This window comes from Phocoena sinus, chromosome 6 (assembly GCF_008692025.1).
Source record: "Phocoena sinus isolate mPhoSin1 chromosome 6, mPhoSin1.pri, whole genome shotgun sequence".
Taxonomy (NCBI): Eukaryota; Metazoa; Chordata; class Mammalia; order Artiodactyla; family Phocoenidae; genus Phocoena; species Phocoena sinus.
Genome location: NC_045768.1, coordinates 8,782,861 through 8,807,906, shown reverse-complemented (window position 1 = coordinate 8,807,906; position 25,046 = coordinate 8,782,861). Strand labels below are relative to the sequence as shown.

The 25,046-nt window shown below is 41.0% G+C and overlaps 1 protein-coding gene across 2 annotated transcripts; it reads left to right on the top strand.

The window, feature by feature from the left end:
* Positions 1 to 169: 169 nt before the first annotated feature.
* ZBTB43 (zinc finger and BTB domain containing 43) lies at positions 170 to 24,374 on the top strand. 2 transcript variants are annotated; one of them, XM_032636130.1, is made up of 3 exons: positions 170 to 323; positions 4,381 to 4,504; positions 18,898 to 24,374. In XM_032636130.1, the coding sequence occupies exon 3, from the start codon at positions 18,921 to 18,923 to the stop codon at positions 20,322 to 20,324; it is 1,404 nt and encodes a 467-aa protein (XP_032492021.1). In that variant the 5' UTR covers positions 170 to 323; positions 4,381 to 4,504; positions 18,898 to 18,920; the 3' UTR covers positions 20,325 to 24,374. The 2 variants fall into 2 exon arrangements, with proteins under 2 accessions (XP_032492021.1, XP_032492022.1); XM_032636131.1 differs by lacking the exon at positions 4,381 to 4,504 and having other exon boundaries at positions 188 to 323.
* The last annotated feature ends 672 nt before the right edge of the window (positions 24,375 to 25,046 follow it).

Below are 25,046 nucleotides of genomic sequence, written 5' to 3'. Positions count from 1 at the left end.
CCGCTCAATTCTCAGCGGTGGCCGTACAGCCCCTAATGCAGATTGACCTGCTCCAGGTTATACTGCGCAGCCGCCGGCTCTCTCTCTGAGCACGCTCCTGACGCCCCGCCCCAAACGCGAGTCCCGTATGCGCACATCGCTTTCTCTCTGACGCACCCCCGGAAGCACTGGCAGTTTTGGTGGGGGCTGGACCGGGAAGCGTTTCCGGGGGCGGGAGGCGCAGGCTGAGGCGGTTGCGGCGGCGACGGCTTGAACGGGCCTGGCGCCGGTGGCGGCGGAAACTATCCCGGCGGTGGGCTATGTGAGCGTCGAGGCCTTGGCAGGTATGTCGGAGTCTGGACAACGGGTAGCAAGGGGGCAGGAAGGGAAACCGGAGAGGTATAAGGGCTTCTCTGCAGGTCGCGGCGCGCGCACCGCTGGCACCGCCAGGCCCATTACGCCGACCGGGATGCTGAAGCCACGCGCGGGCCGTTGGAGTCCCGGCACCCCGGGTTCGACACCTACTGTCTCCGGCCAGCATGGCGCGCGTACAGCGACCCGAAGGCCCCTGAGGCAGCATTTCGCCCAAGGTCACCCCGCGGCGGCGGACCTCAGCGGGCCAGAGCGCTTAGAGATCCTGTCCCCCCGTCAGTCCGCCCGCCGGCCTTTCGGGGGCGCCGGGTAGGCGCGGCTTGGCGGCCTCGGAATCGAGTCAAGGCCGGGAGAAAGACTACACCGGGACTTCGCTGATACCTGCCTCTGTTTACCTCTGTGTTTCACCTTTTTTGTTGTCTGTGTCACCTGTGGTCACCTGCCCTTTTTGCCTCTCAACTCGGCTCCTGTCAACTTCGTATTTCTCTCCACTTTGGCTCTCTCGAACCCATCTCTGAGTATCTGGACCCTGTCTTTATTTCTGTTTTCATCTTGCTTCTGTGTCACCTGACCCTGTGTTTCCCTTTTAGTCCTTAACTTTCATTCATGGCCTGCCTGTCGCTCCAGCTCTTTGCCCATCTGTGTTTCTCTCTCTCTCTGCCAATCGTGTGTCCTTCTGTCTTGTTTTTGCCTCTCCTAACTGGGTTTTTCTGGGCGAGCCTGCCCTGACCTCTGAGCCATGGAAGGTGACTCATGACCCTGTGAAGCTTCCTGCACGGGTGACAATGTCAGCGACTAGACTGCCGTCTGACCTCAACTCTGACAGGTGTCGCCCAACCTAAGTGTCAGGGTGCAGGAGCTCCTGGAGGACAGAGAAGGCCATCTCAGGGCCAAAGTAACTGGATGAATCCTTGCTTTTTCTTACCGTGGTTTTTCAGGCCTGCCCAGCTCCCTACTTCCCTTGCTCCATCCACATGGCCTCCAGGGTTCTAAAGAGCCTGCTTTCTGAGTTACAGCTGCTTAACCAGGCCTGTCTCCAGGCTAGGGAAGGGTCTGAGATCCTCTGCCCCTTGGGGCTCATGGAACAGTAGCAGAATTTCTGGGAGAGCTGTATGCTTAGTTCAGAGATTGTGTCACTGTGTACAGTTAAATTATGAGACACATAATAATTTGGGGTTCTTCATTCTTTGCTTTACAAAAGTATTCACCGGAGAAATAAGCCAGACACAAAAGAACAAATATTGTATGAGTCCACTTATATGAGGTATCTAAAATAGGCAAATTCATGGAGACAGAAAGTGGAGTATAGTTTACCAAGGGCTGAGTGGGAGGAGGGAGTGGAGAGTTTAATGGATACAGAGTTTTAGTTTGGGACTATGAAAAAGTTCTGCAAATGGATAATGGTGATGGTTCCACAACAACATGAATGTACTTAATGCCACTAATTGTACACTTTAAATGGTTAAAATGGTAAATTTCCTGTTAGGTATATATATATATATTTTTTAATAGATTTATTTATATTTATTTATTTATGTATTTATGGCTGCGCTGGGTCTTCGTTGCTGCGCGCGGGCTCTCTCCAGTTGTGGCGAGCGGGGGCCACTCCTCATTGCGGTGCGCGGGCGTCTCACCACAGTGGCCTCTCTTGTTGCGGAGCACGTGCTCCAGGCGCACGGGCTTCAGTAGTTGTGGCTTGCGGGCTCCAGAGAGCAGGCTCAGCAGCTGTGGCGCACGGTCCCAGCCGCTCCGCGGCATGTGGGATCTTCCCGGACCAGGGCACGAACCCGTGTCCCCTGCATCGGCAGGCGGACTCTCAACCACTGCGCCACCAGGGAAGCCCCTGTTAGGTATATTTTTACCAAAAAAAAATTGCTAAGTGTAGATTCCTGGAACTAACAAGTGCTATGAAAAATGTGACTTTAAAAATTCATTCTGTAGCTTTTAGGAACATTTAGTTGAACTTACGTTTCTTGATGCCTGCTCTCCATAGCCAAGGTCCTTAGAAAAGGAGTTTGGTTGAAAGAATTTAGTTAAAAATTTCTACTTGTAGCAGGTTCCCACCCTGGCTGTCCCTCCATATTCATTGGATTCAGTGCAGGAATCTGTTACACAAGCAGAAAATTTGAGGAAGATTTTAACTTTTCACATGAAGAAAACTCTTAGGGTTGGAAAAATAGTCTTTTTATTATAATAATGAAAAATTGTGTTATTTTCTTGTGTGTTTTCTGATGGGGGAGGCCTTTGTTTTATGTTCTCTCACCTAAGTTATCGGTTTGTTTGTAAGCCAGTTTATCAAGGTTTCTTATAAGGTTTCTTGTAGCAGCTGAATTACTACCATATTGAATCCTAGATACCATCGATTATTTTATGTACCACCAAAGGAAGAGAAAACACTGCCAGTTAAGCTATTACATATGCTTCTTTACATTTTTTTTTTTTTTTTTTTTTTTTTTTTTGCGGTACACGGGCCTCTCACTGTTGTGGCCTCTCCCGCTGCGGAGGCTCCGGACGCACAGGCTCAGCGGTCATGGCTCACGGGCCCAACCGCTCCGCGGCATGTGGGATCCTCCCGGACCGGGGCACGAACCCGCGTCCCCTGCATCGGCAGGCGGACTCTCAACCAGTGCGCCACCAGGGAAGCCCGCTTCTTTACATTTTTAAACTTATTTAGACTTTATTTTTTTTTGGTTGTGCCGGGTCTTAGTTGGGGTGGGTGGGCTCCTTAGTTGCAGCATGTGAACTCTCAGCCACGGCATGCACGTGGGATCTAGTTCCCCCACCAAGGATTGAACCCAGACCCCCTGCATTGGGAGCGCAGAGTCCAAATCACTGCACCACCAGGGAAGTCCCTAGACATTTAAAAATGATACTCTAGTGTATGTGTAAAAAGAAGAAAAGTGAAATAAATTGGTTAAAGTGTTCATTAACCTTCCTACTCTTGAATACTTTTCAATTCAGAGTTGCATCCGTGCTTTTCCACAGTGTCATCTTTTGTGCCATCAGAAATGTTATGAGGCTCTCAGGAATGCTCTATCATTGTCTTAGGCAGAGACAACTGTTATAACTTCCACCTGGACATCACATCTTGATTTCAGAAATTTAAAAATGTGGAAAAAATGTGCCTCTTATAATCAGTTGAATATAGTTCTATATTATTTTCATGAACTTTTCCTTTTTACCTTATTTATGTTTGCAATTAGAATAGAAAGAGATTTTTGTCTTATTTGTAACATACTGAGGAAAAACTTTTATTTTGTTGGTATGTAGAACATACATACGGGCAAGTGCTGTTTCTTCCTTCTGCTTTCTTGATTGAGCTTCTTGTCCGGAATTCTAATGAATATGAGGGTGCAGTTAAAAACATTTCCTTGGCTTTATTGTAAGGTAATGGCAGGATGACTGATAAGTGGGGGAGTTAGTGGTTAGAACAATAACTTCTCTTTTGAATCTCAAAGAATTTACCACAATGGACCATTTGCCCTGATGTTTTTAAATAAACATTCAGCTGTGGCATGAATCAAACTTCACAAAGTAGGTAGCTTGTTTTTTAAAAACCCTAAAATAGGTTTTACTAAGTTCTTTGGCTACAGTGTTCCAATTAGAAAATATAGGGGTATTGATTGATAATGGTCTGGAGGCCAAAAACACTTTTGCAAAGGATAGTTTAATTCTGCAAAATTACATAGGTATCGACCAGTGTTGGTTTCCTATTTTTGACAGATGTACCATGGTAATACAAGATGTTAACATTAAAGGAAAACTGGCTGACAGTCATCTGGGAACTCGACATTTTTTGCAACTTTTATGTAAAACTAAAATTATCCTGTAATTAAAAATTTATTTAAAAAATACAAAGGCAGAAGCTAAGAAGGTGCAGAAACAAAGCTAATATAACCAAAAAATATCAATCGTGATTAATTTTCTTTCTGCTACTCACCCACAAGTATAGTATTTATTAGCAAAGCACTGGTACACAGTGAATAGCATCAGCATCTCTTACATTTTCAACGTGATTTTTCTTTTCAGAAATCAATGTGATTTTAATTTGAAACAAAACTAAGAAATGGGTTCCTCTTCCTCGTTCATTCATACTGCTTTTTGATGGTCATGGCATAAGGAACTTTATCCCAGGAATACAACTTTGCATTAGGTAAGCTATAAACTTGCTAAAAATTCAGTGTTTTAAATTATTTACTAAAATGCTTTCTTTTTCAGTAAAAAATAATAATGTAGTTGTATTTAATTGCCCTAGACCGGAAAGGTTCTTTTACTTCTGAGGAGTATATATTGCACATTTTTTTTTTTTTTTTTTTTTTTTGCGGTACGCGGGCCTCTCACTGTTGCGGCCTCTCCCGTTGCGGAGCACAGGCTCCGGAAGCGCAGACTCAGCGGCCGTGGCTCACGGGCCGAGGCGCTTCGCGGCACATGGCATCTTCCCGGACCGGGGCACGAACCCGCGTCCCCTGCATCGGCAGGCGGACTCCCAACCACTGCGCCACCAGGGAAGCCCTATATTGCACATTTTAAGGCCAATCACTGCCATACTTTGTACTGTTAGAGCATTTAAATTCCAAGAAATTTTCTGCTAAGTGACGGTTTTTTTTTAACTTAGAAAAATATTAGATTTGGAATTACGCTTCTGTTTAAATCCTGACATACCACTTCTGAGATATGTGGCCTTGGACAGATCTTTTAACCTTCTTGAGCTTTAGTTTAACTCGTGAGTGTGATGATACAGGGGTATTGCCAGACCCAAGTTTACATAGTCTGCTTTGTGAACTGTAAAGCATTTGACTTAAGTATTTTTGTACGCATGGGGTGTTGGTATTATTGTACATTTGTGCCAGTCTAGAGATTTACTAAAGTAATATTTACTGTGTTAAAATGTGCTCGCTACAGTAAGCATGCAAATTAACCATGTGCCGTGATTAAGAAATCTCTGGAGGGCTTCAAGAAAAGTCACTCATGGGTTGGCTTCCCTATTATATTGTTGTCCTCTGTGTTTTTAGGATATGTAATTGGTATTTAAATAGTGTATAAAACTTGACATACAATTCCTCAGCTGAATAATAAATACAGGCTGCTTTTAAACTTGTCAGAGTTGGAAGGGATCTTGGAGGTCATCTAGTTCAGTGATTCTTTTTATTATTATTATTAATTTATTTTATTTTGGCTGCGTTGGTTCTTTGTTTCTGCGCACGGGCTTTTCTCTAGTTGCGGCGAGTGGGGCTACTCTTCATTGCGGTGTGCGGGCTTCTCATTGCAGTGGCTTCTCTTGTTGCTGAGCGCAGGGTCTAGGCACGTGGGCTTCAGTAGTTGTGGCATGCAGGCTCAGTAGTTGTGGTGCACCGGCTTAGTTGCTCCGCGGCATGTGGGATCTTCCCAGACGAGGGCTCAAACCCGTGTCCCCTGAATTGGCAGGTAGATTCTTAGCCACTGCACCACCAGGGAAGCCCTTGTTCAGTGATTCTTTAATATTTACCCTTTGTCCTCTGCTTTAAAAAAAAGCCAGATAATCTTAGTGAACAATGGAAGGAGTTAGCTGGGATTGGTATGTTTGTTTTAGAACTGTTACTATTGGATTTTTTTTTTTTAACTTTGCAAGGTGACATATAAAATTGCTAGTACTTCATTAAGTCTGAAGATGGTGAATAATTTGCTCTGGAGTTTATGAATGTGTTGTACATTGTAGATTGTTTCAGGTATTTATTTGTGAAAATACTCATCTTTACCTTCCATACTGTCTCATCTCTCAGACTGTATTGGGCCTGAGCAAGTGTTTTGAATTTAAATTCCAGGTTCACTGCTTACTGGTTATATGACCTTAGGCAAGTAGTTTAGCCTCTTTGTCTATTTCTTATTCTATACAATAGGAATAAAAAATATCTATCGAGTGGGTTGTTATGAGGATTAAATGAGAATACAAAAAGTGCTTTGCACAGTCTTTTACAATACATGCGTTAAATACATGGTAGTAGATGCTGTTACCTCTCCTACTAATTATGACATTTTCCTAGTTATCCAGTTGGGATTGGTAACTACTTTACTTTGCATCCCTCTGTTTTTTAAAACTGCTTTATTGAGACATAATTCATAGGTAGTTAAGAGGGTTTTTTTTAGTATATTTAATGGGTTGTATATCCATCACCGCAACTTAATTTTAGAATTTTTGTCTCCCCTTTAAAAAAAAAACCAATTTGCAGTCACTCCTCGCCCTGTAGTTCCTTGCAGCCGCTGATTTACTTTTTGTCTCTGGATTTCCCTCTTCTGGGCATTTCATATAAATGAAATCACACAAGATTTAGCCTTTTGTGTCTAACTTCTTTCATTTGGCACAGTGTTTCAAGGCTCAGCCATGTTGTATCTATCAATACTTCATTCTATCAATAACTTCATAGTTATTGATCTGTTAGATTTCTATATACCACATTCTGTTTATCCAGTCATCAGTTGAGGACATTTGAGTTGGTTCCACTTTTTGGCCATTATGTATAATGCTGTTATAGACATTCATGGATAAGTTTTCTGTGGACATTATATGTTTTCATTTCTCTTGGGTATATACCTAAGAGTAGAATTGTTGAGTTACGTGATAACTCTGTTTAACTTTTTGAGGAGCTGCCAAACTGTTTTCCAAAGTGGCTGCCCCATTTTACGTTCCCACCAGCAGTGTATAAGGGTTCTAATCCTTCCATATCCTCTCCAGCACTTGTTAGTGTCTGTCTTATTTATCATAGCCATCCAAGTGGGTGAAAAGTGATGTCTCATTGTAGTTTCAATTTGCATTTCCCTAATGAATAATGATATTGAACGTCTTTTGTATGCTCTTTTGTATATCTTCTTTGGGGAAATGTCTATTCAAATCCTTTACCCATTTTTCAATTGGGTAGTCTTTTTATTATTGAATTTTAAGAGTTCTTTATGTATTCTGGATACAAGTTACTTATCAATTATATGATTTGAATATATTTTCTCCCATGTTGTAGGTTATCTTTTCATTTTCTTTTCTAATAGATCTTTATTGGAGTATAATTTCTTCACAATACTGTGTTAGTTTCTGTTGTACACCAAAGTGAATCAGCCATATGCATGCATACAGGCCCATTATCCCCTCCCTCTTGAGCCTCCCTCCCATCCTCCCCATCCCACCCCTCTAGGTCATCGCAGAGCACCGAGCTGATCTCCCTGTGCTATGCTGCTGCTTCCCACTAGCTAATTATTTTACATTCGGTAGTCTTTTCATTTTCTTGATAGTATTATGTGTACCTTGGGCTACTCTTGCATCTTCCTGCCTACCCAGTCAGTCAGTCCCATCAATTCTGTTTTCCATACCCACTGTTACTTTCATTGCCTCGAACCTGGAGCATATTTACTGAAATCTTAGAATTGACCTTTGTTTCAGACTTGCTCCTGCTTTAAGACCATCAACATATTATCCTTTCTGAACATATTTCACAGCATGTCACACAGAAGTTTTCAGTGCTGCCTCCAGTGCCCACATTTAAAGCTCAAACTCAGCCTTCAGCAGGATAGTACCAGTCATTCCTTCCAGATTTATCTCTCACCACTCCCTGTCACTTGTAGAAGGAAGCACAGGTAATGATGTACGTGCCACTAGCAGTGGTCTTGAATGGAAAAGAGCTTTTGAGAGGACCTTCTGGTGGTAATTTTATCATAAAATAGGATCTTGCCCTCAGTGTGATGGTACCAGTAACTCAATTTTTTCAGTGTGTCACACTCATAATACACTCAACCTACAAGAGATTAAAATAAACCAGAATGCCATGTGGTTTATAATGTTTCTTTCTGTGTTAATAAGTGAGATAGGCTTACAGTTTTTTCTTTGTTGTCCAGTTTTGATAGCATGGTTTTATAAAAAATAATTAGCAAATTTTCTCCTATCTTTGTTCCCTTTCTCCCTTCTTCCCCCTCTGAAACAGTTTATATAGTATAAGAATTAGTTTCAAAGAATTTTCCCGTTGTGCTTTGGGCAGTCATTTGATTATGTTTTATCATTTCTCCATAGTTATTGATCTGTTAGATTTCTATATTTTTCTTTTTTTTTTTTATATTTTTCTATAAAGTTTTTATCAATGAGACTTTAAAATTTATTAGGGGAAAATTGTTTTCTATTTTAAAGTTTCTATCATGTGATTATATTTCATTTCTTATTCCTAATTTTGTGAATTTGACATTTCTAGATTTATTATTGTGTGATCACTTGTAATCAAATGAGCTCATGTATGCATTTCTGCTTTGGGGGATTTATTGATGCTCTCTGTGGCCACTTATGATCATTTATGTAAATGTCCTATGGAAACTGAAAAAGAAGATGTATTATTTGTAGGATACAGAGGTTGTATGTTTCAGTTAAATTAGCATTATTAATGATAATCAGTCTAAGCCTCTAGATCCAAATTATCTTTTGCCTTATTGATTTATTAAAGATTAAAAGAGGGACATTTATATTTCTTACTATAATTGTGTTTCTGTCACTGTTGTGTTTTTTTTTTTGAAAACTGTACTACGTTTACACATAGAAGTTCTCAAGTTAACCCTCATGTGAATTATAGAATTCATCAATTATCAATAAACTTTCACCTCATTTGATGCTTTTTTTTTTTTTTTAAAGATTTATTTATTTATTTATTTTTGGCTGCGTTGGTTCTTTGTTGCTGTGCGCGGGCTCTTTCTAGTTGCGGTGAGCAGGGGCCACTCCTCATTGTACTGCGTGGGCTTCTCATTGCGGTGGCTTCTCTCTGTTGCTGAGCACGGGGACTACGTGCGTGGGCTTCAGTAGCTGTGGTTTGCGTGGGCTTCAGTAGCTGTGGTTCACGGGCTCTAGAGTGCAGGCTCAATAGTTGTGGCGCACGGTCTTAGTTGCCCCGTGGCATGTGGGATCTTCCCGGACCAGGACTCAAACCTGTGTCCCCTGCGCTGGCAGGTGGATTCCTAACCACTGAGCCACCAGGGAAGCCCCTCATTTGATGCTTTTTACATTGAATTTACTTTGATATTAATATTGTTGTCTGAAATTTTTTTGTTTTCATATACCTGTTCTTTTTACTTTTGACCTTTTTTGTGATGGATTCTATTCACTTTCCTATATCTAAAAAAGTACTTCACCTTCATTTTGAAAGATATTTTGATTGGGTATAGAATTCTAGGTTGACAGTTTTTTCTTTCAGCACTTTAAAGATGTCTACTGTCTTGCATTGTCTCCTTTCTTCTGGCTGGCATTGTTTCTGACAAGAATCTTGCAACCTTTCTTACCTTTGGTCCTCTGTACACAATGAATCCTTTTTCTCTGGCTGCTTTTAAGATTTTCTCTTCGTTACTAGTTTTCAGTGATTTGATTATGATATGCCTTGGTATATAGTTTTCTTCATACTTCTTGTGCTTGGGGTTTGTCAAGCTTCTTGGATCTGTGGCTTTATAGTTTTTATCAACTTTAGGAAGATTTTGGCTGTTATTCAAATAAATTTTGGGCTTTATACCCTCCCACTCCTTCAGAGACTCCAATTTTGTGCCTTTAAGTTGTCCCACAGCTCACTGATACTGTTTCCCCCCTTCCTGTTTTTTTTTTTTTTCAGCTTTTTTCTATTTTAGGTTGTTTGTGTTGCTGTGTTTTCAAGTTCACTAATCTTTTCTTCATGTTAATTCTTTTGTTATTCTCATCCAGTGTTTGTCTGTAGAAGTTCAATTTGGGTTTTTTTGTTTTCCTGTCTACCTACTATGCTTAATTTTCCTCTATTTTCTTGAACACATGGGATGTAGAATTTTCTACCATTTGTATAAGTTTGTCATTTCTGGTTCTGTTTCTGTTGATCAGTTTTTTCTTTTTTCTCTCTCCTTAATATGGGTTATATTTTCTTGCTTCTTTGCATCCCAGGTGATTTTTTTTTTTTTTTAATTGAATGCCAGACATGAATTGTACCTTGTTGGGTTCTGGATTTTTTATATTATGTAAATATCCTTAAGCTTTGTTCTGGAACACAATTAAGTTATTTGGAAATATTTTAATCCTTTTGAGGCTTTTTTAAAATTTTATTTTTAGTTGCGTTGGGTCTTCATTGCTGTGCACAGGCTTTCTCTAGTTGTGGAGAGTGGGGGCTACTCTTCGTTGCAGTGTGCGGGCTTCTCATTGTGGTGGCTTCTCTTGTTGTGCAGCACAGGCTCTAGGCACGTGGGCTTCAGTAGTTGTGGCTCACGGGCTCTAGAGCTCAGGCTCAGTAGTTGTGGCACATGGGCTTAGTTGCTCCGCGGCATGTGTGAGGCTTGTTTTTAAGCTTTGTTTAATGGGACCAGAACCGCATTTTGTCTAGGGCTAATTTGTCCCCACTGCTGAGGCACGACTCTTCTGAATACTCAAGGCTTTACACTCAGGCAAGTTTTCTTCTATTAAATATTTTATTTGATTATTCCTTCTACTCCATTCGTTTTGTTATTTCTTCAAGGGCGCTAATTAGCCATATGTTGGATCTCTATTCTCTGTTCTGTTCTGTTATCTTCTCCCTTGCTGTTTTCACATTTTTATCATTCTCCTGCATAAAATTTCCTCAAAGTGCCTTCCCCATCATTGATTCCATTTTCTGTAGTTGCAATTCTTCTCCTTATTGCCTGTTTAAATTTTTGCTCTATTTTAGTTTCCTTACATGTTGTCTTTAATTCAGTTGGCTCTTTTTTTCATATCATTCTACTGTTTTGTCTTATCTTCCTTAAACTTCATTCATGGGGACTGCGTTTTCATGTTTGTGGAAATCAGTTTAAAAATGCTATCTAAACTGTACTCTTTGTTTACACTTTACTATTTTCTTGGTTATTGTAGAATCTATTTACAGACCCCATTTATTTACAGAATAAAACTATGTTGGGAAACATTTTGTTCAGGTCTGAAAATTTCCTCCTTTTTGGGAAGATTATTTTGGGGTCCTTCACAGTATACCTGAATGCTGTTATAATCAACTCTTAGCTCTTTTGCTGGAGGATGGGCTGACTGTATGGACACCAGGGTTAGCTTGAGTAGAATGGCTGGGGCTGGAGGCTAGGTCTGAGGCACTGTTAAGAGAGTTTGAGCACTTCCTTCTGTGTCGGTGAAATTGTTTTACCAGGGGCCTATTTTTGTCTCTTGGGCCCTTGGCTGGCAAAGGATAGGCTATGTTTTTGCCTCCTTCCTGGAGCTACCCTCTCATGTCAAGTCTTTAAAAATTTTCTGCTGAGGCAGTGTGCAGCCTTTGGTATCCCAATGCAGACATCTCTGAATGTTGCCAATATGCAAGACCTTTCCTGTAGTCTGCCTTGGCTTTTTAGCTGCAGGCCTTCCAGATGAACAGGTATCTGTTGGTCCTCTGTCAGGATTACTGCTACCAGAATTGCCTGGTTGCTAAACCAGGTGGAATTGCCAGGTCAGTGTCTCCCTTTATCCTGGCCCCAGCTCCACTATATCCTTAATTAAAATTTGTTGCATATAGATAACTCTGATCCCAACTTTTCAGACTAGCTTTTCTGTATTTCTTAGATTTTTTGGTTAGGATTAGTAGATGGGAAGAATTATATGCTGCTCTCAAGTCTTCCTCTTAACCTGGTGACACCAAAATTTATAGTGACAGGATGTATAACTTTAGAGTTATACCAGGTTCCCGCCTCTGAATTCCTCTTGGATTTGTAATTCTTTTGTGGTACTTTTATCAGGCTTTGCATTGAATAACGGGGTTGTATGCGTGTTTTTTATCTCCCTACCAGATTATAAACTCTGGACAGTGACATTCCTTCATCATCTTAGAAATCTCCCACGGTACTTTGCATATAGTGTTTTATGTTGTGGGGTTTTAAAAAATTTTTTTTAGTGAGTTAATTACTTTTATGAAACTCTTTAACAATTGAAATGGCAACTGTACTATTAATATAGGTCACAACTGCCTGTGAGTTTGTAAATATTGCTTATATAGCAGGAAAACCTGTACGAGAGGGGGAATGTGTAGAAATGCCACATTCACTCAAATTTAAGGGTAGAGGTCAGATACTTGCTAAATTACAAAGACTGTTAACCACCTTGGCACAGTTAACTTAAAAGTAAAGTTACATGACTTTTTTTCCAGTTTTTTTTTTTTTATGTGTGGTAAAAAATAAATATCATTCGGGGGGCTTCCCTGGTGGCGCAGTGGTTGAGAATCTGCTTGCCAATGCAGGGGACACGGGTTCGAACCCTGGCCTGGGAGGATCCCACATACCGTGGAGCAACTAGGCTCGTGAGCCACAACTACTGAGCCTGCGCGTCTGGAGCCTGTGCTCCACAACAAGAGAGGCTGCGATGGTGAGAGGCCAGCGCACCGCCATGAAGAGTGGCCCCCACTTGCCACAACTAGAGAAGGCCCTCGCACAGAAACGAAGACCCAACACAGCAAAAATAAAATAAATAAATTAATAAACTCCTACCCCCAACATCTAAAATAATAATAATAAATATCATTCAATTTGCCACTTTAACCATTTTCAGGTGTACAATTTAGTGACATTAATTATACCCCAGTGTTGTGCAATCAGCACCACTTTCTAGTTCCAAAATATTTTCATCACCCTAAATAGAAACTCTATCCATTAAGCAATAACTCCCCATTTCTCACTCACCTGAGCCCCTGGTAACCTCTAATCTACTTTCTCTGAATTTGCCTATTCTAGATATTTCACATAAGTAGAATTATACATTTGTACTTTGCGTCTGGCTTACATAAATGTTTAGCATGTTGTTTTAGTGTAACGTTTTCAGTGTTCATCCATGTTGCAGCATATATCAGAACTTCATTCCTTTCTGTTTGTGCTCTCGATATGTCTTTTCAGTGTAATTGATTTATAATATTGTTAAAGTCCTCTATTTCCTTATAGATCTTCTGTCCTATTTTTCTATCCATTATTGAAAGTGAGGTAATGAAGTCTCCACCTGTTTTGTAGATGTGTATGTTTCTCTCTTCAATTCTGTTAATATATATTTCTTTTGTTAGGTGCATATATGTTTTGTTTTAAATTTTTATTTATTTATTTATGGCTGTGTTGGGTCCTTGTTGCTGCGCATGGGCTTTCTCTAGTTGTAGCGAGTGGGGGCTACTGTTCATTGCGGTGCGTGGGCTTCTCATTGCGGTGGTTTCTCTTGTTGTGGAGCATGGGCTCTAGGCGCGCAAGCTCAGTAGTTGTGACGCACCAGCTTAGTTGCTCAGTGGGATCTTCCCGGAACAGGGATTGAACCTGTGTCCCCTGCATTGGCAGGCAGATTCTTATACACTGCCACCAGGGAAGCCCTAGGTACATATATGTTTTTAACTGTCATGTATTCTTGATAGAGTGATCCTTTTTGACTTAAAATCTATTTTGTCTGATAATAATATAGTCACCACACCGCTCTTTCTGTTTCTCTTTGCATGACATACCTTTTCCATTATTTTACTTTCAACATCTTTGTGCCTTTGTATCTAAAGTGAGTCTCTTATAGACAACATATAGATAAACCATGTTTTTTAATCCATTCTGCCAGTCTCTTGCCTTTTAATTGGAGAGCTAATCCGTTTACATTTGAAGTAATTTACTGATAAAGGAGGATTTATTTCTACCATTTATTTCTAGCTATCTTCTGTGTATCTTACATGTTTTTTGTTCCTCAACTCCTCCCTTACTGCTTTTTAATTTAGATTTTTGTTTTGTTTTTGTATACAGTTTTGATTCCCTTCTTTCCTTTTAATGTATATTTTTAGTTATTTTCCTAGTAGTTACCTTGAGGTTTACAATTAACATCTTAAACTTAGCTAGTTTCAATAGTATATGAACACTGTGCTCCTCTACATCTCCATCCCTTCCTCTTCATTATTGTTATTGTCACTGATTACATCTTAATACATTGTGTGCCTAATAACATAGATTTATAATTATTGTTTTATTCATTTGCCTTTTAAATCATTCAGGAAAAAAAGAGGAGTTGTAAACCAAAGGTATAATATCAGCTCTTACATTTACCTATGTTGTTACCTTTACCAGTAGTCTTTATTCCTTCATATGGCTTTGAATCACTATCTAGTTTTCTTTTGTTTGTTTGTTCGTTTTGCGGGACGCGGGCCTCTCACTGTTGTGGCCTCTCCCGTTGGTGGAGCACAGGCTCCAGACGCGCAGGCTCAGCAGCCATGGCTCACAGGCCCAGCCGCTCCGCGGCATGTGGGATCTTCCCAGACCGGGGCACGAACCTGTGTCCCCTGCATCGGCAGGCGGACTCAACCACTGCGCCACCAGGGAAGCCCTCTAGTGTTCTTTTATCTCAGCCTGAAGGACACCTTTATCATTTCTTGTAGAGGAAACCTATTAGTAACAAACACCCTTAGCTTTTGTTTATCTGGGAATGTCTTAATTTCTCCTTCATTCTTGAAAGGATAGTTTTGCGGGTGTAGAATTCCTGGTTGACAGATCCTTATCCTAGCACTTTAAATATGTCGTGCACTGCCTTCTGAGTGCTGTGGTTTCTGATGAGCAGTTAGCTGTTGGTCTTACTGAGGATCCCTTTTGTGTGATGAGTGGCTTCTTTCTTGCTGCTTTCAAGATTCTCCATTGTCTTTGGCTTTCCACTATTTGACTTAACAGTGTATCTCATGTGGATCTCTTTAATTTTATCTCCTTGGAGTTAAGCTTCTTGGATGTGTGAGGTTTATGTCTTTCATCAAATTCAGGTTGTTTTCAATCATTATGTCATTTAATATCTTTTCTATTCTTTTTTCTCCTTCTGAGACTCTGATTTGCATGTTGGTATATTTGGTTTTCCATAGGTACTTCAGATTGTGTTTCTTTTTCTTCATTCCTGATACTCCTCAGACTGGATATTTCAATTGCTTTACATTTGAGTTTGATGAATTTTTTTCCTTTTGCCTGCTTAAATCTGCCATTGGACTCCTTATTATGAATTTTTAATTTCAACTTGTATTTGTTTCCTTGGTCTGCCATAATAAAATACCACAGGCTAGGTGACCTAAGCAACAAGAGTTTATTTTTTCAGAATTTTAGAGGCTAGAAGTCTGAGATCAAAATGTTGGCAGATTTGGTTCCTCCTGAGGCCTTTCTCTTTGGCTTGCAGGTGCCAACTTTTCACTGTGTCTTCACATTGCACGCATGCCTGATGTCTCTCTGTCCAAATTTTATTTCTTATAAGAATACCAGTCAGCTTGGATTAGGTCCCAACCTAACAACCTCGTTTTAATTTAATTACCTTTTTAAAGGCCCTAAATCCAAATATAGTCACATTCTGGAGTACTGGGGATTAGGGCTTTAACATAGGAATTTTGGAAGGATACAACTCAGCCCATAATACAGCTCTTACACTTTTCAGCTCCAGAATTTCTATTTGGTTACATTTTATAATTTCTGTCTCTTTATTGCCATTGTTCTCCTGATTTTCTTTAGTTCCTTGTCCATAGTTTTCTTTAACAATTTGAGCATATCCAAGACAGTTGACTTTAACAGCTTTGACTAGCACTTAACAATGTCTGGAATTCTTCAAGGATAGTTTCTAATTCTTTTTTTCCTGTGAATGTACCGTATTTTCCTTTTTCTTTGTATACTTAGTAATTTTTGGTTCAGAACTGGATATTTTTAGTATTCTAATGTGGTAGCTCTTGGAATCAGATTCTTCCCCTCCTAGGGGATTTTTTTTTGTTTCTTGTTGATGGCTGCAGTTGTCTATATGGTGATTTTTTTCTAAACTGTTTTGCAAAGTCTGTATTCCTTGTTGCATGTAGTCACGGAAGTTTCTGTTGCTTTATCTATGGGATAGGCTGTGTCCTGACAGAGATTTCCTTAAATATTTGGGCCCAAAGAATGGGGAGTGGTGTTTGTATTTTAAAATCTTCCGATGGATGCTACTGGGAAAACCACTGCAGCCTGAGGGGGCCAAGAAAAAGCTTGTGTGGGTTGGCCAGACTGGCCAAGATGCAAAACCCCAAATTTTTGGACAGTGTTGTTCTTGCCACCCTGGCATCAGCCAAGCACTCTTGGAAATTGGGCCACTGTCCTACAAATTGTGGCAGAGCTGAGGAATGGGGATTATTGCTGGTGTGCAGCATGCTGCGCTCTTAACGAGGTTTAGCAGCTTCTTCTTTCATCAGGCATTGCATTGGTTGCTGTAAGTGTCTGATCAGATTCCAGAGTTCAGAAATGGTTTATTCTGATCATTTTAACAGTTTACTAGCTGTTTTAGTGGAGGGATTGACACCTAAAGCTTCCTACTCCACCATTTTCTCTAACATCGCTTATGGCATTTATTTTTATAGAACTGTTTTTAAAAGCCGTATCTCGGTCACATAAAATTCCACAACAGATATTTGAAATCTTGAGGAAAAGATGAGTTATTCAGTAAATAGTGTAGGAAAAACAGGCTTGCCATTTTGGAGGGGAAAGGAAAAACTGGATCCTAACCTTCTCCTTATACCAAAGTAAACTCTTTTTTTTTTTTTTTCTTTTTTTTTTGTGGTACGCGGGCCTCTCACTGCTGTGGCCTCTCCCGTTGCGGAGCACAGGCTCCGGATGCGCAGGCTCAGCGGCCATGGCTCACGGACCCAGCCGCTCCGCGGCATGTGGGATCCTCCCGGACTGGGGCACGAACCCGTGTCCCCATCATCGGCAGGCGGACTCTCAACCACTGCGCCACCAGGGAAGCCCTGGGTAGGAATTTTTAAAGGATGTATATGATTTATTCTGATATATGTGCAGAGAAGTTTCTAGAATATACAGGAGTTTGTTAATGGTGATTTCCTTCCGGGGGAGGTGGGGGACTAGGAATAAATGATGGAGAGATTTTTTTTTTTGACATCTTTTTTGTAAATTTTTTTATGCGTGTGTTTTATTCCCCCCTTCCTTTTTTCAAATAGCTAAGATCAAAATTCTTTACTGATGAAATAAGAGAGTCCAGATGTAATTCTCAGAATTTACATACCTCTAGTCTATATACATTTATGTAGTTAACTTTTCCTTTTGAAATTACAAATACCTAAATAATTTATTTCCTGGTCTTATTTTTTTGTTTGTTTTAAATTATTATGAAATGTTTTAAGAGCTATAAACCATAAATTAATACTTCATTCTAAAAACACTGCCTTACCTCTTAAAATTATTAATGACTAATCTGGTATTTTAGCATCTTCTTAGAAGAGGCAGTGATGTGATAGGAAAAATAGCATAGGCTTTGGAGTCATGGAGACCTAGACTTCAAATTCCAGCGTAATAAAAACTAGCTTTTATTTTAGCCTTAGGAAAGTTACTTGAAATAGTGACCTTAAGAATGTCAGTCCTCTACGTTTGCAGGGTCGTTACAAAGATTAGGTGAAAAAAGATATATAGTTCCTGGTATTGGGTTGGCCAAAAATTTCCATGTTACAGAGAAACCCAAACAAACTTCGGCCGACCCAATATATAGTAATTACTCAGGAAACATTAGTTTCTTCTCTTGGCATCTCTCCCTGTCTCTGAAAGATAACTTTCAACCTTTGTTGGGTTATCTGCTTCTTTTATCTCATACTTAGAAAATCTGGTATTTAGCAATGTTTAGATATGGTATTAGACCTAGGTGACAAATAGCACCAATAAATCTTTTTTGAGTTTTCTGGTTTGTTTTAATTTACTATGGAATTATGGGGCCTGAGCATGCTGCAGAGTTCATCTCGTTGATCACTCTTGTTAGGAATTGTCTCTAATGCTTGACTCATCCCACAAAATATATTTACAGTAATGCCACAGGCAATCCCTTATTCTTTGTTATAACTTTATTTTCAGATTGAGTTCATTCAGTAACAGGGACGGTATTTACTATCCTCTTTGTTCTATAACTTTTTAAACAATTTGGAGATCACCCGATAGAATACCTTGCCTTGCCATTTCGTTCTGCTTCACATTATGAGAAGCTCTTAAAGGGCTTAAATGCTGACAGCAACTAGAGAAACCCATATTGTTTGGGACCTAGGCGAGTTCACCCCTGTGGTGCTGAAGGACCAAAGGCCTGACTGCTCTGGCCCCATCTCTTCAGCCCCCGACCCCTTAGTGGGTTCTAGCCTGGTGGTTTCCTTTCAGTTCCTTGAAGTTACCATGATCATTTCTGCCTGAGAGCCTTCACATGTGCTTTTCCTTTTTTCCACAATTCCTTCCTCACCCCAACTTGTCAAATATGGGTTGAACCTGAGGCCTCTTAAAAATTCTGTCGTTTGGAACAGGTATTGTGTTTGTTTTGACTAGAAATATTTACTTTGTTTTACTTGAGATTTATATAGCTTACAAATATCTCTGGATTCTATTTTCCCACTTATAGACACAGGCGGTATCAAGAGTTAATACCATAAAGAATGGTGGCTCGTTCCTTCTTTTGGCACACTCGCACCTGCAAGCCTTGCTCTGGGGAATGAATGCTCCACCCACCATGCCCACAGGCCAGGGGACTTTATGGAACTGTGGAACTTGTCTTAGTTTTCTTAGTGATCAATAAGTTTCTCTTTGGGCTGGAATTAGTACTAATTTTTCTTTCTCTTGTAGCACCAAACAAGATTTGTGATGAAATGGAGCCTGGAACAAACTCTTTTCGAGTAGAATTTCCTGATTTTTCCAGCACCATTCTGCAGAAACTGAACCAGCAGCGCCAGCAAGGACAATTATGTGATGTCTCCATTGTTGTCCAAGGCCACATTTTCCGAGCACACAAAGCCGTTCTTGCTGCCAGTTCACCCTACTTTTGTGACCAGGTACTCCTAAAAAACAGCAGGAGGATTGTTTTGCCTGATGTGATGAACCCCAGGGTGTTTGAGAACATTCTCCTATCAAGTTACACGGGACGTCTAGTAATGCCTGCTCCAGAAATTGTTAGTTACTTAACAGCTGCAAGCTTCCTCCAGATGTGGCATGTGGTAGACAAATGCACTGAGGTTTTAGAAGGAAACCCTACAGTCCTTTGTCAGAAGCTAAATCATGGCAGTGACCACCAGTCTCCCAGCAGCAGTAGTTACAATGGCCTGGTAGAGAGCTTTGAGTTGGGCTCAGGGGGCCATACGGATTTCCCCAAAGCCCAGGAACTGAGGGATGGAGAGAATGAAGAGGAGAGCACCAAAGACGAGCTGTCATCTCAGCTCACCGAGCATGAATACCTTCCTAGCAACTCGTCCACAGAGCATGACCGGCTAAGCACTGAGATGGCGAGCCAGGATGGGGAGGAGGGGGCCAGCGACAGTGCCGAATTCCACTACACCCGGCCCATGTACAGCAAGCCCAGCATAATGGCTCACAAACGCTGGATCCATGTGAAGCCTGAGCGCTTTGAGCAAGCGTGCGAGGGCATGGATGTGCATGCATCCTACGATGAGCACCAGGTCACAGAGTCCATCAACACCATGCAGACAGAGCACTCGGTCCAGCCCTCGGGAGTAGAGGAAGACTTTCACATCGGGGAAAAGAAAGTGGAAGCAGAGTTTGATGAACAGGCTGATGAAAGCAATTATGACGAGCAGGTGGATTTCTATGGCTCTTCCATGGAAGAGTTTTCTGGAGAGAGGTCGGATGGGAATCTCATTGGGCACAGACAGGAGGCTGCCCTAGCAACAGGCTACAGTGAGAATATTGAAATGGTAACAGGGATTAAAGAAGAAGCTTCCCACCTAGGATTCTCAGCCACCGACAAGCTGTATCCTTGTCAGTGTGGGAAAAGTTTCACTCACAAGAGTCAGAGAGATCGACACATGAGCATGCACCTTGGTCTTCGGCCTTATGGCTGTGGTGTCTGTGGTAAGAAATTCAAAATGAAGCATCATCTCGTGGGCCACATGAAAATTCACACAGGCATAAAGCCATATGAGTGTAATATCTGTGCAAAGAGATTTATGTGGAGGGACAGTTTCCACAGGCATGTGACTTCTTGTACCAAGTCCTACGAAGCTGCAAAGGCTGAGCAGAATACGACTGAGGCTAACTAAAAACAGGGTCTGGCCCTTGAGTGGCAGGCACAAAAATAAACTATGGTAATTATGCAAATCTGGGCACAGATGATGCGTGCTACTTGCTATTATGAGAGAAGCTTAAAAAAAAGGAAGATATTTCTGAAAGACCAGCTCTAAGTAGGCCAATTAAAAAATCTTAATTCTTCAAATTTGTATGTTCCAGGCCTGGAGTGGGTAATGGGGATAAGTTACCCCACCTCACACCTGGCAAGGTAAACCTTCAGGCCCATTGTGAATGAGGCAGGTGGACTTGGTGATAGAGACACCTGCACTTGGAATTGGACTCCAGCCCACCAGTTCCATTTCAGGTGGCAGCAGTTTTTGATCACTCATTATTACAAGGTCATATTGGAATTTTATTTTGCTCTTACTATAGATACTTAGGTAATGTGGGTTTGTTTTGGTAGCCGCTTCACTGAATGAAATGCTACTTATGTAATAACTACAGATAATGTGGTTCCTAGGGTACTACGTTGATTAACAGAGCTCTCTTACCTGGGTTTATTCTTTCTAAAGGGTATTTTAACCAAAACTATGGAGATACTAAGAGGGTGACATTCTAAGTAAGAAACAAATAACTTATGGTACAAGCTTCAAATTCTGTAAGATGCCACTGTCACAATGTGTTTCAGACTCTTGATAAGTCAGAGTTTTATATTTTAGTACTAACATTTAGTTTAAACAACTGTTTGTAATTGTAATTCTCTAGGGTGCCAGACATAGGTATTTCTAACTGGTTTGCTGTCCCAAATCCTGTTTAATTGTAGCATCCACACAGTGGGATCTGCTCTGTGGCTAGTAGACATCTAGCCTGCTTTGACTCTCTGACCACGGTACCATTGGCTGCTCCAGCCGATTCACTCTGTCTTAGATTACGGTGCTTCCTGAAGAGGTCAGTCAATGACCACAGTTACTGGGAAGGAGCCAGAAGTCACGGCTGAGAGTTACCTGTGAACTTCAGGAGCTAATAGAGTGCTACAGTGACACTCCAACTGTCAGACTGAGAGTAGCCAAGTAGCAGAATTTTGAGTGTCAGGTTATACTTGGGTGGGGCAAGTTGTGGGGTACAATTACCCAAGAAAAGAGGAGTCTTGAAAATACACTGGTGGGGGAGATACTCGTAGAGGGGTACACTGAGCTAATCCTCCTGGCTCTTTAGGAGTGCTGGAATGTGTTTTAAAAGGCAGAAAGAAAGAGTCCTAATTTTAGGAAGTAGTCCACAGATTCATGCTCTCATATTATAGATAAAGCTGCGTAAGTTTACAAGTCCACATAGCTATATCTACCAAAAAAAAACAAGAAAAGCAGCTATTCTGAGACCTTTTCTGAGGATCTCTCAGAGGTTTTAGGTTAAAAAAGCATGTTCAGGATGTTTTAAGCTGTGTAACATACCTGAAGTTGTCACCAGGGTAGGGACAGGGTGCTACTGTTATGTTAACTTTTCCATAAACTTACCGGCTTATTATTTCTTAGTGGAAACTTTTTTTCCTTAAAATAAAAATAACTTTTCTTGGATTTGGGGTGAAGTTTTGTTCTAAAAGTTTGGCTTTGCTCTAAAGTGAGAGACTTTGCTGGCAATGGCCTCTGATCCTCAAGCTCCTACCATCAAGGCATTTAGTTGTTAAACGTTGTTTGGAAAGGGGAAAGAAAGACTTACTTACCAGTTAACTCTTGTAATCGAGGTTACAAAACAGGGATGTATTCATTAACACTGTATCATTCTCGATATATAAAAAGCACTTTGTATTTAAAACTTTATTATAAATATATATATATATTGATTTTTTAACCTAGAAACTAGATATTACCTCTTGGTTGTTTGCCACGTTAATATCTTCTTCTCTTAGTGTTGAAACTTCACCAGTTGACAGTCATCTCTGTGTACCTAACAGAGAATACAGAAGTGACTTACAATCAAGCTCAGTTGCTCCTTCTCTTTTTCTCACGTTAGAAGCAGTGGGTTTTAGGTAGGATCCTAGCCTTTATATGTGAGGAGAAATTGTTGTATTACTCCTACTAATTTCAGTACTAAGGCAGTGAAGTCATTTTGTTCTGCCAAAAGCTGATCACCCTCTCCCATGGTTATCAGCAAACCATTTTCTGCCTCTTTGGAAGGTTTGATGTGCTGGTTTCTATTAAAGATTCTATTCAAATGAATGTTGGGACACTTGGGAAGAAGAGCCTGAGAGGTAAAATAAAAATATTCTGGAAAAATCATGGTCCTTCAATTATGTTGAGATCAGCACAGCACCCCGTCATGAGTAATGGTGAGGAAGAGCTCTTGTTCAGCCAGGACTACTGGGCAGCTCTTCGGTGGTAGTTTTGGAAGCAGTCAGTTGTGCTGGGACTTATTTAATGTGTTATGAAGAGAGGGATATCTTTTATTGAACTCCTTATATGTACATCAGCTACTAAATGTAGAATATAAAATGTAAGTTCCTCACATCTGCAGTTTTAAGCTTTTTATGATAGTGGGGTTTTTGTAAAAATTAGAGTTGCTAATCAGGTCAGCCAGAGCCTGTGAGGTGGCTGGGCATCTGAAGTGCTGGCCGTGTTCAGAGAGACGGGGGGAAGGGCATTGCCTTAGTTTGGATGTTAAAAGTGAATGTTTATAAACTTTGCTTTTAGGATTAGGAGATCATACTGTATTACTACCTTTTTTTTTTTTTTCCTGCCCACCCTGAGTTGGATAGATAGTCTCTCTCCTTACCCTCAGTACAGCTTTAGAAAATCTTTATCCTTCCCATTGAGTTTGGATAGCAGGGGGTTAACATTTCCAAACAGTCTTTCAGGGATCTTGTCAATGGCCTACAACCAAGGTATTTGTCCCCTACTTTGAGTCTTAACTGTGGTTTTTCTCCATTCCCAGTGGGACGGGGCTTCAAGGCACCACCAGTGGTATTTAATATTAGTACTTATGCTATGCCTTTAATTTTAGAAACACACATTGCAATAATCCACTTGGTAAAGTAGGTATCACCGTCTAACTGAGGAAGGACTACGATAGCCTTTCCTCAACTGTGGAGGGTTGTCCTCTGGCACTCTCGGACCCCAGCCTGTTGATTCTGATTTCTAGATCTCACATTCCTCCAGTCTCTTCTTTTGGCCACTACTTTCAAAGAGTCTGCCCAAAAGGGTCTCCTCCGTTCTAGTGGGCATTTGCTGAACTAAATTGACCCTAAGCTGACTTCTAGCTGTTTGGGAAAGCTGCTTAGTCTCAGTGGTCTTCCCACGGAGGCACACACCTCCTCAAGCTGCTATAGAAGTGAAGTTGGGGCAGAGCAGAAGCAACAACACTGTGCTTTCCCTGAGGAAGAGGATTTGCTGCAGCCCCCTGGGGGAGGGTGGAGAGGATGCCATCCCACCAAAGCCAGGTGTTTGCTTTTATAAGGTCTCCGATAATTAGGAATACTGAAAACCAAGCAACATATATCCGCGGCCTCACCCCCAGCCGTCTGTGCCACACTAATTTTGTGATTTAGGTTGCTTTCATGGGTGACTAACTTTATTCAGTGAAACCAGGGTGTGTGTTTGTTTGGGTTTTTTCTTTGCTACTTGTGTGTTTAAAGGTACATGTTTCTTATTTCAAATCTCTACTGATAGTGCCCTATGGGAAGATGCTGGAACACATTTTGCAAATGTGACTTTTTTTTTTTTTTTTTTTTTTTAGTTTTGCTTGAAGCCTGTGTTATAATGTCAGTTGCTGCTGCCTTCTTTCCTTTTATGAGGTTCCCAATGTTTCTTCTAGAAAATTACTTTATTTATGCAAGTCAGGTGACTCTTAGACCACAAAACCATTTGATGATAAATAGATTATCATTAGGTGCATATCTTATTGATATTTTGTGAAATGTTATGCCTGTGTTGCAAAAGTTGAATAGTTTTGTCTTTATATATTGCTGTCTTCAGTGTACAGCATGGTTTTACTTAATTGAATGTTACTGTTTAATATTTTCTTCTTATAGAAGAGACCACGGCCTTTTGTATGACATGTTTTAATAAATGTTATCTGTCAACTTTGTAAAAGTTTTGTTTTTCACTGTGGATATATGACCACATATCTTTGTTTTCATTCTGGCTTTTGCCACCTGAGAATAAAAGTTATATCGTGGCCTTTTGACAAGTAAATGCCAAATAGACAGCCCGATCAAATGGGTAGCGAGTGATCATTTGCTGTGTCAGGTATTTATGACGATTAACTCACTTAAACCCCCACCAGCCCCATCAGGGATTTAGGTGTGCTGGTTATTCTGTTTGCTCCTCCAGATTCCCTCCCCACCTTGTGCTTCGCTTTGGAGGCTTGCCTCTATGGACCCGTCCTTCTGGCTTCTGGTTAGGATCTACCAGAGACACGCTGGGAGGAGCTTGGCGGATGGGAGGAGAAAGAAGGCAGGGCATTCACTCTCTCGGCTCCTTTCTGCCAGGTGTGGGTGGACAGCAGATGGGCTCCTCTGTCAAGGCCCCAGCTCCTGTCAGGCAGCTTCAGGGCTGGGTAGCAACACCCTTCTCTTGTCCTTTCAAGCTGAGGGTTGGTCTGACTCCCTGTTTTGCCGGCCCTCGGGGGCTTAAGTGTCCTCATAGGAGTTCCTTAACCCCCTGCCCGTACCCTTTGTAAATAGTCCCTTATGAAACTCTCCTCAGTCCCCCCAGCTGAGTATGGATCTGTTTTCCTGCCAGAACCCCAGATGATGCCTTGGG

What these genes read in the sequence shown, in the direction of transcription:
- ZBTB43 (XM_032636130.1), top strand. Translation starts at nt 18,921, where the DNA reads ATGGAGCCTGGAACAAACTCTTTTCGAGTAGAATTTCCTGATTTTTCC.